This window comes from Notolabrus celidotus, chromosome 13, assembly GCF_009762535.1.
Source record: "Notolabrus celidotus isolate fNotCel1 chromosome 13, fNotCel1.pri, whole genome shotgun sequence".
In the NCBI taxonomy this organism is placed as follows: Eukaryota; Metazoa; Chordata; class Actinopteri; order Labriformes; family Labridae; genus Notolabrus; species Notolabrus celidotus.
Genome location: NC_048284.1, coordinates 26,218,653 through 26,232,855, shown reverse-complemented (window position 1 = coordinate 26,232,855; position 14,203 = coordinate 26,218,653). Strand labels below are relative to the sequence as shown.

Here is a 14,203-nt window from a genome sequence, read left to right as displayed (position 1 = left end):
TTTATAGAGCATTTTTAACAATCGAGCATAATAAAAATGACATAAGACTTGATAAAGTTCATGGTCTTTTATTTGAAAAAAAAAAAAAAAGACTAGCATGTACAACTTGGAATGAATGTAAACTGAACTCAGATGAACAGTTGCGAAGCAAGGTGCACTGACACTCCTAACAGCATGCGCTGCGAACACAGTACACCCCTCGCTGTGCTCGAGTCTGAGTCGAGAAACAGAAGAAGAGAAAGAAAAGTGAAGGCCAGTGATTCTCTCTTGCAAGAAAAGAGGACAGACACTCCATCTCAGCAAAAAAAGAAAAGAAAAAGAAAAAAAATAGAAAGCTCACCGTAAGACTCTTTATGTCCTCCCTCCTTTGAAGGGCAGGACGCACAACTACTAAGATGGCTGTCCAAATAACATAACAAAAACAAAAGAACATGCCAAACATTTGAAAATGTATTTTTTGTACATTGTTTTTCTCGTTTTATCTAGCATACAATTAAGTCCCATTCCACTTTAACGCTTGAGTTAGAACCTGGTATATTCTCTCCTTTAACAGTACAGGGTTCCTCTCCAAATACAAAAAAACTGTACCAAACCAACAAGAGGACAGCTTATAGTGGAATCAGCACGCTCTGGTAGCCCGGAGGAGGGATGGGGGGGCGGGGGTTAGTGCTCCGGTCTCAAGCTGCATGCATGAAGAACAGAAAACAGAGAGAGAAAGAAGAGATGGCCAGCCCAGACATTTACCACTAGCAAATGGAACTGGAAGGAGTTCGCCAAATGCTTTAGCTTAGTCTGAAGGTAGTAGTTACAGGGTTTGTTGTTATTATTTTTACTTGTTAAGTACTGATGCTAAACTGATCTCCGGGGGGAGGGGACAGGATCACTAACCATCATTTTCATGCAGATATTTTTTGTATATTTTTATATTTTTCCTGTGTGGACAGAAGGATATTTTATTTCAACATTCAATTATTTTCTATACAGAAACAGTATGAATAAATGAACATTTTTTCCAAGAGGTAAGTAAAACATTTTGATTTTTTTTTCCTTTTTTTTTTCTTCTAAGAGGGGACAGGACGGGGCAGGCAAGCTTCACTTTGCAGTCATCATCTGTACAAACTCTGCAGAGAGAGAGAGAGAGAGAGAGAGAGAGAGAGAGATAGAGAGAGAGAGAGAGAGAGAGAGACAAAGACAATAAGGACATCAGGTTTAAGGATTTGGCTTGGCCCGCTGCCAGTGAGAGCACTCACCTGCTAAATTGTTAAATGCTTTATTAATTTTTTAATCAAGTTGAGCAGGTTTAGAACACACATCCTAATTAGTGTCCCCTTTCCAAATGGCTTCCATGTTCATCTCATTAAACCTGTTTGATTAAAAAGCCTTAGTGTCATGCTAACTGTTGTGGCTGCAGATATGCGCGCTCATACATAATAGAGAGTAAATAATTAAGAGAAGACTTTCTTTGTCTGCGGAGTGCAGATTCTCTCTGGTACAAAGGAAGTGTGGAAATAGGACACTTTCCAACCAAGACTTATGGACTGTTCATAATATATCAACAGCCTTCTAGAAAATGAGCGCAGTCTGTCGTGTAATGTGCCAAGGGCCCAGCAGTAGGGGGGAGGAGAAAAAGGGAGAGGCAGTGAGAAAGAAAGAGTGATAAATCCTCCTGGCACACTGACAATGATTCAAGAAGGATAGCTATCTCCCATCCCTGTTTCAGTATCTATAGCTCCCTGCTAATAATAACTAATACACATAACTAATATTCTGAGTGGCTGTCTTGTCTTCCAGCCGTCCTCAGAGAAATACACAGCTTGGAAAATCAAGCGCTCTGGTCCCCCTGTTTAATAAAAGCCTATAGAGTGGCCTAGAAACTAAAGCTATTTGTGCACCATGACATTTTGGAGTGTGTGCTTCCTTTATTAGCATCTGATGTTACCTTCGTAGTTGACCTGTCCGTCTCCGTCAATGTCTGCTTCTCTGATCATCTCGTCCACCTCCTCGTCCGTTAGCTTCTCCCCCAGGTTCGTCATGACGTGACGGAGCTCTGCAGCACTGATGTAGCCGTTTCCGTCCTGGAAAAATGCAGCATGGGATCAGGTGTGTGAAATATGAACAGTCCCACAGGCTAGTGCAGTTCCCCCCCAGATCGATTAGTGAGCAGACACGTTGAGCGAGGTGCTAATGAAGGACGATGTCTGAGAGTGATGACTTTAATTTCATTGTGTAAAATGAACCTGCTCCAGACTGACCCGGCAGAACTTGAATTTAATTCATCCAACCAATGAGTCATCTTGCTGATTTACAAGAAGACGCTCTGATTACTTGCTCAAAATCAACTTAGATAGAATAAAACTTTACCTTATCAAATACCCGGAAAGCCTCACGGATCTCCTCCTCGCTGTCTGTGTCCTTCATTTTTCTGGCCATCATAGTCAAGAACTCCGGGAAGTCGATGGTTCCATTACCTGGAATGGGTGATCAATGAGGCACATTCAATCAGCAAAAATTGCAATTACTTAAAAGTAAACTCAGAGAAAATATAAGCCAGCATTTAGCTGATGAAATGCACCCGACTGAAAAGTGAAGTCCTGCAGTCCTCTTGTGTTCCCTGATTGTGACAGTTTGCATCATTGAACGCTCCCTAACTTCTCTTTTCTTTAGATGTATTCCTGGAAGTGTCGGTGCAACATGAGACGCTGAGCAAGCCTCAAATCATTTTAGTGCACACCTTCCTCCCTGTAATAAACACTACTGCGGGCTAAGAGGAGGAGGAGGAGGAGGAGGAGGAGGAGGAGGGGGAGGGTGTGAGTGTGTGTGTTTTCCATTCTTCCTCAGGGAAGCCCTGGGAAAATGTTGCATGTTTTATACACAGCGCAGCAGGATGACAAGGAGGAACACGTGGCCACTCATCCATAATGTAGACATATAGTATACTGTGCTGTGTGGCCTTCAAGGAGCCTGGATAAATCAAAGGCTGCATCGCTGTCAGAAACCCCAGCTGGAGGGGAGGGGAAGGGAAAAGGACAAGAAGGGGACGGGGAGCTTGGATCCAGATGTTCAACTCCTCTTCACCACGTTTGTGGACACTAAATGTCATTTGTCATCCTTTTTATTTGTGCTTTCATTGTGTCCTCCAGTCGTACAGGGTTTAGTGGTTTGTTTTTTATGGTGGTGCTAATGGCAGCTGCTGTGCTGGAGAAGCATGTATGCGTGCAACAGGATCAATATCATGTTGCCGTTGTCAAGACAGGATTAGCAGAGGATCAGACCCTCCTGACAGGGGAAGGATCTATGAGGAGCTCAGCAGCTCGCCAACTGCGACCTCAGGAGGGACGGTGCGAGAGTCAGCGGTGGGTCTAATGGTGGTGAAAAGACTTTTGTGTGGATCTGGAGATTTTGAGAGATTGTCGGGGTATTATAATTGAAAACTGACAACAAAACAAAAAAAAAAAGTCAGGGGATTGAAGTGAAGGTCAGGGACACCGAGGGTAAAGTACCCAGGAGGATTAGCCCCGGGAATGGGACGGATGGGGCGGGGGAGATTGTACTCAGATTAACCAATGACAGAGCACGCTTCAGAGAGCGAGATAGAGGCAGAATAAGAGAACAGAGAGGCAGAATGGATGCGTATGTGTGTGTTTGTAGAATGAAAAGGGATGCAGTAATGTGATGGGGCAGATGGTGATCTCATGGCTGGGGGTAACAATCTAAGGACCTGTTATCTAATGCACAGAGACAGCCGGCAGCACCAAGGGAACACATGCTGCCACTGGGGGTTGGGATGGAGATTGTGGGGGGGTGAGGTGCTGTACCACTCTTGGAGAGGGGCATAACTGCAACTGGAAAACCATCATCTTGAGGGTGAGGGCGGGAGGGGAGGTACAATGGATACAGAAGCTCGGCAGCCCTCGAGTTATATCTGCTCAAGTGCACCTCAAGCCAGCTGCTGCAGCCGAGGGAGGGAGGGAGGGAGGGAGGGAGGGAAGGACGCAAGGAGGGATGAAGATTGGGAGGAAGGCAGCAGGCGGGAAAGAGAAAATGGTGGGAGGGAGAGAGAGAGAGAATAGAGAGGGAGGGAGGGAGGGAGGGAGGGAGTGGGCGGCAGAGAGGGAGATAGAGATGAGGGAGATGTGAAGAGGAGAGAGAATATAAGGAGTGAACCGAGTGGGAGATGGTGCGATTACACATAAGAGGTGCTGACGCAAACTATAGAAGGCTGAGGCATATCTCAGCGCACTTGTGTGTGTGGTCATCGCTTTTTCCTGCATCATAAAGCCAACTTCCCTCTCCGAGATAAGAAGACAGGGTGCCGTTGTGTAATCAGGATGAGTGGTGTGCAGGGACTCGGGCTAATATGTTTGTCATACAGTTCTTTCATCCATAATTAAAAAGCTTTATCTTGTGTCAAACATGATGTAACTTCTTTCACGTACTGTAGCCGAGCGGGATCTTTCAGACGCCTGACATACTGAAGCCCGTGAACATTTCAAGCAGGGTTGGTTGACTTGTTCTCCATCTGTGCGACTGAAGGGTAAACAGCAGCATTTCCCTTTCGTACTGTAATCCAAACTGTTCATTAACTGCAGCTCGGCTTTTACAACGCAATAGCCAGAAGACTTTCTTCTCATTACGGCTCTCTGTCTCGTTAAAGCCGTCCATCCTCTCCTCCATTCATCGTAATTCTTCGCCACAGCTTCCTTGTTTGGTAAATAAAGCTGATTTTCAATGGGCCGGCTGACAACCCATTGCTGCCGATGTGGGTACTGGATGTGCAAAGCGCAGAGAGGCCTTATGTAACCACTTTTATTTTCCATTACTAGCTTCATTGCTGTCTGACCTAGATTGCATCAGCCAAGGGAGGCAGAGGCAGAACAAGGGGATGTTAGTGATGATGTGTGTGGAAGTGTGTGTGCATGCTTGCTCCTAGGAGAGGGGGGGAGGAGGAGGGCGCTGAGGATGGTGGGAGGACGTTTCAATAAAGGGAGTGTGGTGCGATTGATTTCTCCTAATCAATGCGGTCCCATTTACAAAATCCTATAAGCTGACAGAGCAGCACTCGGGTAAAAGCCCCACTGACAGCGAACATCCTCGGCTACACCGCCCAAGGACGGCCAGCTGGGGAGCTGCTGGCCAACTTCTCCGTCTCCCCTCCCTCATATTCTCTCTCTCTCTCTTTCTCTCTTTGGGAGCCTTTGGGAGGATAAAGACTCGTTGAACCTCTGTCTGAATTGTGGCACCCAGCACGGGGCACTATACTGACAGTCTTTTGACACTCAGCCTGCTCCACTCACTAACACTGAAAGCACCTCCTGCGCGTTCACATTGTCAAGTATGATGGAGCTGAACATGCAGTGACTAAACTGCTGACACAGAGGGACACGTCATCTGAAAATAAAGCTGGCCTCACAGTTGGCTTGGACAGTTGGTTGACAGTTGGTAGCGAAAGGGAGGGAGGTGGGCAACAACACCATGGATGTGTTTGGAGATGGGGCAGTAATGGATGCTCTGTGTAATCTCTAATGCGCTTGTAACTGAGGTCTTATCATGGGAGTCATGCAACAAAATGGTGACGTGAAACGAAAGATTCTTTTTCTCAGAAACGATTTGCGTTCACGAGTGACACTTGCACATCATCTCCTTGATTAAAAACGGGGGTGTGAGCAGGAAAGGATTAGTTTAATTGCTGATAGGAAAGGAATGGTGTCACCTTATTAACCTAAATATTAAAGCCCTTCCTTCTGACTCACAGTAGACTTGCAATGAGTGAGAACATTAACAATGTAATTGCTTCTTATCCACCTTTCCAATCATTTTACCCAGTAAATTAAGCCAAAAGGAGGCTCATAGGGGAAATATGTTGCTTGCCACGCTGAAAAATTAGTCACCAAACTAAATATAAATCCAGCTGACTTTGCAATGCAAGACATGTGTAGCTATGACAAATTTAGCCTCCTCTCCTGTTTAAAATGTAGCAGATATAACCTCCATGCTGTCCCATTTCATGTGTTTAATGGAGTTTATAATGTGAAGACAGCTCATGTCAGAGAAGTTTATCGAATAAGAGTACATCTGCATCAAAACCTTGTTTCACTTTAGTGGAGCAGGAAAGGTGGATTTACAAGGATGCTGTTTAGTTCTTCTTTTTGGCAAATCACTAGGGTTGCAAAATTCCGGGAATTTTCAAAGTTGGAAACTTTCCATGGGAATTAACGTCACCAGGAATTTACTAAATTGAAGGTTGGCTCTTAATAGGGAACTTAAATATAGTTGGGGAAAATATATTTTAGCATAATCCTGACTAAAACAACCAGATTTCATGTAAGTACAGTTGAATATCTATGCTATTCCTCAATCACATGCACATAGCACACTGCTTACTGCAGACCATGCCCCCTACATGTACTTTTTATTTGCATTTTGAGAGGGACATTTTTGGAGGGAGAGGGGCTCTTTTCATTTAACATTTTTAATGGGACTTTGTTGGGATTACAATTTTGCTAATTTTTGAATGGGTTGGGTCGGGGGGATGAGTAATATTTAAATCAACATTCATGTTTTTGTTCTTCAATGAAAGAATTGATTGTTCAATAAAATATTTAACACTTGATAAAGTTCTACTTACAAATAAATCTGTTTTGATTATTTTGGATGGATGTCTGCTTTTAAAAAACAATATTTATGCTTGGATATGATACCTTTCCATTAAATTACCCTCAATTCCCATAAAATCCCATAATTTCCAATTTTGAATATTTCCAAAATTCCCCAGCTTAACTTCCCATTGAAATTTACCGGAAACTTTCCGGACATTTTTCAACCCCTTTGCAACCCTACATATCACCACTGGGGCCTACAGGACTTCTCTTTTCCACTGAAGCCGGTCTGTCACAGTCAGTAAAGGGAAATCACGTTTATACACTCACCGTCAGCGTCCACCTCGTTGATCATGTCCTGCAGTTCAGCCTCTGTGGGGTTCTGTCCCAGCGACCTCATGACGGTGCCGAGCTCTTTGGTGGTAATGGTGCCGTCACCATCCTTGTCAAATAAGGAGAAAGCCTCCTTGAACTCTGTGGGGGTGGAGGAGAGAGTTGGATGTGAGTTCAGTGGAGCTTTTCAATCACAGAAATTGGTGATGGTGAGAGTCTGCAGTCAGGTTTGAGGTGGTTACTCCATCTCTTATGACTACACGGGTCCTGATGCTAACACAGGTCATACTGTTCTGTGAATGGGCCTACATACGGGTGGAGAGAAGTTGTACATGTGCTGAGACTAAATTGAGATCAATGTCTGCACCATTTTTCTCTTCTGTTCTACTACTGTCCATAGAAACTCCACTGAGGGGGTTTGACAGAGAAAAAACCTTTGTCGTCTCAACTTGAGGTACAAGGGCAAAGGCGTTCCAAAGTGTCATTTATTAATAAAGAAATCAAGGTGCCTCTGTGATTGAAGCCACTCGTGAGCCAGCCTGAAGACTCTCTATTCACTGTGCCTTCATGGCTCTTAATCCTGAGTCATGGCATGCTGTAAATACTTCTTCCTGTTCATTTTTAGAAGCTAATGATCTACCCAGATAGGCTGAGTGCCAAAATATTCCCTTTCAGTGTCATTTCCTGTTCTGTAGAAACACCGTAGAGGAACTAAAACATATACTCAGAGGTTCAAATGACAGATCTGATTCCCCAGAGTTCAGTCAGACCAGGTCTTGACTTTGAAGGTTTGTTAGGGAAAATAAAAGTGTCTGTTCATACCTGCGATCTGCTCCTCTGTTAGTTGGTCAGCCTGTGGTTGGAAAAAAAGAGAAGGGGGGGGAGTTACAAACAATGAACTTACTCAACAAGGCCCTAATTTTACATAGCAAACTGTTTCGTCATTACATTCCTCGTCGTCCCTAAACACTCCAACCAACGCACAGTTGAACACTGGCCGCAGTGTCCAGGGGTCTTTGCAAGGTCATCGCCAGAGGCCTCTGCAATAATCTGCTCTCAGATCTGCCGAGGTTTACTGATGAAAACACCCCAAACAAACTGCAAGCCCCATTATGTACGACCCGGGTGATCAGATAAAGACCTGCTGGTAACATTTATGCTCTCAGATGCAGGATTGCAGCGTTCCAAAGTGTCCTGTAACAGTCTGGAGTTCTTTTTAACTCGATGTGAATTTGAATGCTATACAATTGATTGTGGCGGACTATTACAGCTCTGGTAGTAACAGCAGAGTGCATTAACAATGTTTTGAAAGGTTGTGTTTGTTTGATAGACTGCTAGGAAGCCACCAAATGAACAGCTCTACAGAGGCACTGCTTGAAAATGAGCTTCCAGCTGAAGAGGATCTCCATGGGACTGGTTTAAAAAGTAAGCTACATCATGGTGGTCCACACAAGGGGGACTGCTGGGCTACTAGATAGTCAAATAAAACGGGTGAATTGCTGTCTCCAGACCAGGAGAGAATGTTTAGGCGGGGTTGACTCAGGACATAACAGCATGGGAGTGTTTTCCATGCTCCTACCGACAGGAAAAATGGCCTGCTGGGTTGGCGTGGATTGCTCCCCTCCCAGCCTGTTCCCTCTGCTCGCTCCGGCTCAGCTCTAATGGCTGATAGTGACTCACTCGCGCTGTAAATGGTGAGCGTGCATCCACTGCCAGGCCTTTTACATGGATGGATCAGGCCTCTTTGTGTAGCAGCCACTGATTTCAAACAAACACCCTCAGCAGTAAAAGTGTGAATACAGAGCTTGTGGTGCAAATAACTCCCACAGAAGCCCTCCCATGCCTGCTGTGGAAAAGATTCTCAAATCAGTATTGTGAGCAGACCACACTGACATCTTTATGAAGACACACAGACAAACGGACGTGCACACACACGCCTGAACACTCACAGACATGCATGTGCACAGAGTCCTTCTTCACGGTATTCCTTCAACACCCATACTTTCCATCCCCATGTGTCCTGTGAGTTCGTCAGAGTGACCAGCTCTGCCTGGAAGCACATTCCTGCAGCCTGTTGGTGTTTATGTGTTTGTGTAAGCAATCTAAATTTGAGCAGTGCCATGCAAATCTGAGCCTCGTCATGTTCATGTGCAGAGGTGAGGGCATTGTATGGTTTAAACCAAGCCAGAACATTGAATTTGTTGCGTAATGACTTGATTTGGTTAGACTGGATAAGATTTGGCAGATCATCTCATGACATATTGGGAGCTGACCTTTAACTAAAAAACAAAAGGCCTCTCTTCATGGCTTGAGTAGAAGCAGCATCAGGGTGGATTGATTAATCCAGTGAGGGGTGCATGGACAGCTTCAGCAGCGCTCATACAATGAACAAACATGATTCAATAACCTCCTCTGCACACAGCAGCACATGCGTTATCTCCTGCATCCCCCCTTGCACCCTCTTCCTGTCTCATTCCATGCAGCAGAAATGTCAAGAGACAAAACAGCTCGGCTGACACTAACATGCCACCCAGCTTGGCCAGTTTTCTGATGTCATCCTCCTCTGTGCTCTCATCCATCATGTTTGTCCTCATGTTCAATTCTCAGATTGGTTTCTCCTTCTGTCTTTCCTCGGTCAGCTTCTCTATGATGCTGCATTCCTCCTGCTGTATCATTTCTGTCCCCTGCTGTCTCCCTAAGTGGACTGGGTGTGGGGTTTGGTGACTCAGTGCTATGAGTCCTCTCCTGGCTTAGGCCCAAGCTGTTGGGGCCTCGTGGTGCTGCTGCACCACAAGACCCACTAAGCAGCCCATCCCTTCCTTTTTCTCCTTTTTCCTCCTTCTTCTTTCCCTGGTACTTGAACCTCAGCCAACAGCAACAACTCCTCCTCCTCCTCCTCCTCCTCCTCCTCCTCCTCCTCTTCCAGTCGTTCCCCCTCTCTCTGTATACTCTCTATATGCCACATACTGTTAGGAGGAAACTCCCTGTGATTCACCATCCACAGTGTCTTATGGACAGGGCTGCTCACTGCCAGGCTTCCTGTCTCAGTAACAGCTTGTAGAGGAATAGGAGTGTGTCAGCGTTTGGGGGGTTGTTCGTTGGCATGAGTGGGTCAACCACTCCCACTGTTGCTCAGGCAGCCAGCCCCGGCAATGCTCTCCAAACAGGACTGTGGGGGACAGGAGGCTGTTCACTGGGCCAATGTAGATTATCTTTCTGTATCACTCTCATTCAAACGAGCTGCATCGTTTCTACCTCACATTTCATGTGACTCACAATGCAACATGATGCAAAAGATAGTCCACTATCTTATATATCAAACCTGGACACAGGTTTACACTCAATGATCAGTCAACAACTCCTGAAGAAGCTGCTCCATGTTCACCCAATGAAAGGTGCACGAGCAGCTGTCACTCTGACAGATGGGCGTGACACACACACACACACACACACACACACACACACACACAAACACACACACACACACACACACACACACTCATTTCCATTCACCCTAACCTCAGCACAAACACAAAGAGTCAGTGTGACACACACACTCCTTTTCTATAGGAGCACTGAGCTCCACAGAGCGCTGAACGCCTCTTCTCTTTCAGGCCGGACAAAAGACAGTGAGGCCTCGGGGCCGGGCTGTGTCTGGAGGGGAGGAGGGTGAGAGGGTGGGTGTAAACAGCACCAGCCTCCCCTCCCTACGCCCCGCAGACAAGGCAGATCCACCATATGGCCTGGTGGTGGTAGGTGGCTGGATACTCCTCCGCACCACAGAGAGCACTTTATCGCTCCGAGACACCAGGAACATGGCTAGGTGTTGCCGCCAAACACATAAATTATTCATCATGGCGGATCAGATGACCATCAAGTTACTAAACATGCATCAGCAAACAAGAGTGTAACAGGAACAGGATAGGGCTCTAGCATGGTCCGAGTACTTATTTGATACTTCCACCTCAATGGGGGAGGCTGTTTCCACTTCAGCGGGCATATTGATGCAGAGAGGGGCTTACGCCTGTGGATTCAACTTTTCAGATACACTGATACACACACTACCCCACAACAATTCCACTTTACACTCCAATTACGGCACTGCGTTGCAACGTGAAACTGCATTGCAGTTGGATACCATATATGGGATATATGATCACAGCAGAGGGGGGAATAAAAGGTGTACAGCTTCTTGAGTCCCTCTGGCCATTAATGATCCATCAAGCCTGATAATCAATGAATCAGCTTGAACGCCCCTTTTTTTACGCACGTATCACTTCCCCTTGGTGACTGCCCTGATAAGACAGAGGCAGATGGGTTGGTTGCAGATGTCAGTGTGTGTGCGATTGTGTCTCCAACAGTTGGTGAAATCATAGTGTGCATATCAATACATTTTGCAAGTCACTGAGGCCTCTTACAGCATTGTAATTTCCTCTAAAAGAGCTGCAGGGTGTTGTGCTCGTCCTGTAAATCATGTTTGGTAAAAGCTGACATCATGTCGGTTTTGGAAAAAGTCAACTTCCCAGCTGTTGATGTTTTTGGCGGCCAGAGTCAGGCATTGCATCTTGGACAAACTCATATGGGTGCCACATTTGCATAACATCGAAAATTTGCAAAGAGGCAACCAAATCAGCCGACATAACACAAATAGATAACACAGCCTAAGATAACCCCTCAGGGCCTGCAGTGAAGGCGGAACTGCGTCTCATGTCATTTTATTTGGTACAAGCCAGGCGCACAATACAGATATAACCTTATAATTACAGAATATGGTCCGTTTCCGTTGCGGAACACTGACGAGATACAAAAGTGCCATTCCCCATCATGGCACGGCTCGAGCAGCAAGATGGTGCAACGCAGAAAAAGGGGAAGCCAAACGCAGCCAGCTCCTCTTCCTCAGTACTAGGGTCGCGTCATTCTCGAGTTCACTGCGTTCATGGCGAGTGAAAAGGCACTTCACAGAGGATAACGCATTACTATCTCCCTCGTACACCTTCAAACAGGTTTATTATCTGGTCAAATGTCACTGTATGTCTCTCATGCGAGTCTTATAACGGAAGACATGCTTCCCAAAGCGCCTGCGCACAAAAGGCGGATTGTAAAATCTACCGTATTGCATTTATGGCTGCAGAATTATACTGTAATAAACCAGAATAGCTTACTAGTTATTCCGATACCACTACATGAAGCCCAAGAATTGATTTCATCAGCATTATGCAGCCGTGATAAGCCACTTGACACGATAGAACCGAATAACGAATAATGCAGTAAGAATTGCGCAGTTATGGGGAAATACGGTCGCACTATGAATATGAGCAGAATACAACACGTAAATCCGCAAAGAATATAATTTTCACCATCAGAAGCCTTCACATTATCCAATGCACTAGCTACAACATATCATATGCGCTTTGCGGGCGTTTTCCATCTCCTCTGCGCATACGAATAGCTCAGAAGAGGAATCAATGACTGAATAGCAAATAGCCTTCAGACACAGAAACGCATTAAGCAACACCAGGTTTACACTTTCAGTAACCGGGCTTCACTGCAACAAATACGCATTTTCCCCCAATACTTAGAATGAATGACAATACATACCATGTCGGATGGGTTGTGTGCTTGTTGGTCTGTGGAGGCAGACTAGGAGTGTGGTCGTTCCTTAGATGGAGTTCCACTGGCGGGTTAGGAGTGTGTATATTGGCCGTGGCCAGAATGGGGATTGCCTGTGTATCCCTCCGCCACTCTAGCACTGATCACTCACTTCCTTATTTCAAGTCAGGGCTGCTGCAGCAGAACAGGCCTCCAGCAGAAGACATGCCAATCACAAGGGCTGAAACGCCTGCAGTGCACGGAGAGCATCATTACACACATATTCAAGTACATGACTGTGGGTGCAGTGATTATTCAGCAATATGTTGCTAAATATATCTTTGTTATGTTAAGTTTTTCAAATGCACATAAAAGCAATAATGATATAAATTGATATAATCATTATACATATTCTCATATCTCACATAACGGTCAAACTTTCATAGATTTCTATGTTTTATCCCTGCTGGATTTACTTAACCATTACCCTTAGCTATAGAAAGTGATGTGAAAGTCATGTGAGGTAAGGGTCCTTTAAGGAAATCCTGAATGGATGTTTTTAGGTGCTGCTATGCAGCTTTATTCATGTGGTTTTATGCTCTATATAACCACCACCAGTAAACCATGTTTCACACACTTTTCTGTTTCTGCTTGGAGGCCTTATTAAACTAGTGGACATGGTAGTAATATAGCATTCAAATTAAAGCCTCAAAGTTTAAAGGGATCATATTTGCAGAAGAACTCTAATAAACGTTTCGCTCTACCAAGCTTTAACCATCATTATACCCATCATAAACAAAGACAGGATGCTCTTGTTTGATCTTTGTGTGGATTCCAGTCACTGTTATTTATCTTCAATGACTCAAATGTCTTGTTTTCTCTTTATTGTTTTATCACTTGGTAGTAATCATTAGAAGTCATGGTGACCTATGTGTGCCCCCTATAGCAAAATAAATAAACAACTAAAAGTTACTGTTTTGAAAGGCATTAACTGCAGTTACCTCAAATAAAATTAAGACTTTAAACAGAATTATAACTCAAAGTTTAGATTGAATATATATATGGTATTTGTAGAAATCATAGCACTGACACCTATTTTTAAACCTAATTTATGTGACTTTTGAACACTAAAATCAAGTTACAGGCTTAAAAGGCAGACTGGGCCTCAAATCAACTCAAACTTTATTGTCATTCATCTGGATAGCTTGTATACAGCTGAACCAAATTTCGTTTCTCACATGGTAGGTGCAAAGCAGTGCAAGTGCAAATAAAACGACAGACAAACAATACATTGATAACAAAGACAGAATACAAAAACAAGACAAAACAACAACATGAGGAAGGGCCGACTATATGAGTTAAACTAAACTAGACCAATTATGGATAATGGAGTGAATAGATAAATAGATAAAACAGTAAGTGAGGTAGTGCAGGATGCAAATGTTGCAATATAAATATATATATTGAATAAATAGAGCAGCTAAAATATTGAATTAAAATAAATAGGCAGTAATAAATAGTTATTAAAACACAGAAGGCACAGTAGTGGTCATAGTCAGTATAAAGTGAGTATAAAGTGACATGAAACAGAGGGCCTTTAATTTGGATCAGATTTTATTACCCCTCAACTTAAATAAATACATCTAATGATGAATGTTTCTTATAATATGTATTGCATTCACATT

General features: G+C 44.3%; 1 protein-coding gene across 1 annotated transcript; it reads right to left on the bottom strand.

The window, feature by feature from the left end:
* Positions 1–52: 52 nt before the first annotated feature.
* On the bottom strand, positions 53–12,660 carry LOC117824258 (calmodulin-1). Its single transcript, XM_034699705.1, has 6 exons — positions 12,528–12,660; positions 7,752–7,782; positions 6,927–7,070; positions 2,362–2,468; positions 1,940–2,075; positions 53–1,121 (listed from the first exon to the last, which is right to left on the bottom strand). The coding sequence occupies exons 1-6, from the start codon at positions 12,528–12,530 to the stop codon at positions 1,093–1,095; spliced, it is 450 nt and encodes a 149-aa protein (XP_034555596.1). The 5' UTR covers positions 12,531–12,660; the 3' UTR covers positions 53–1,092.
* Positions 12,661–14,203: the final 1,543 nt, after the last annotated feature.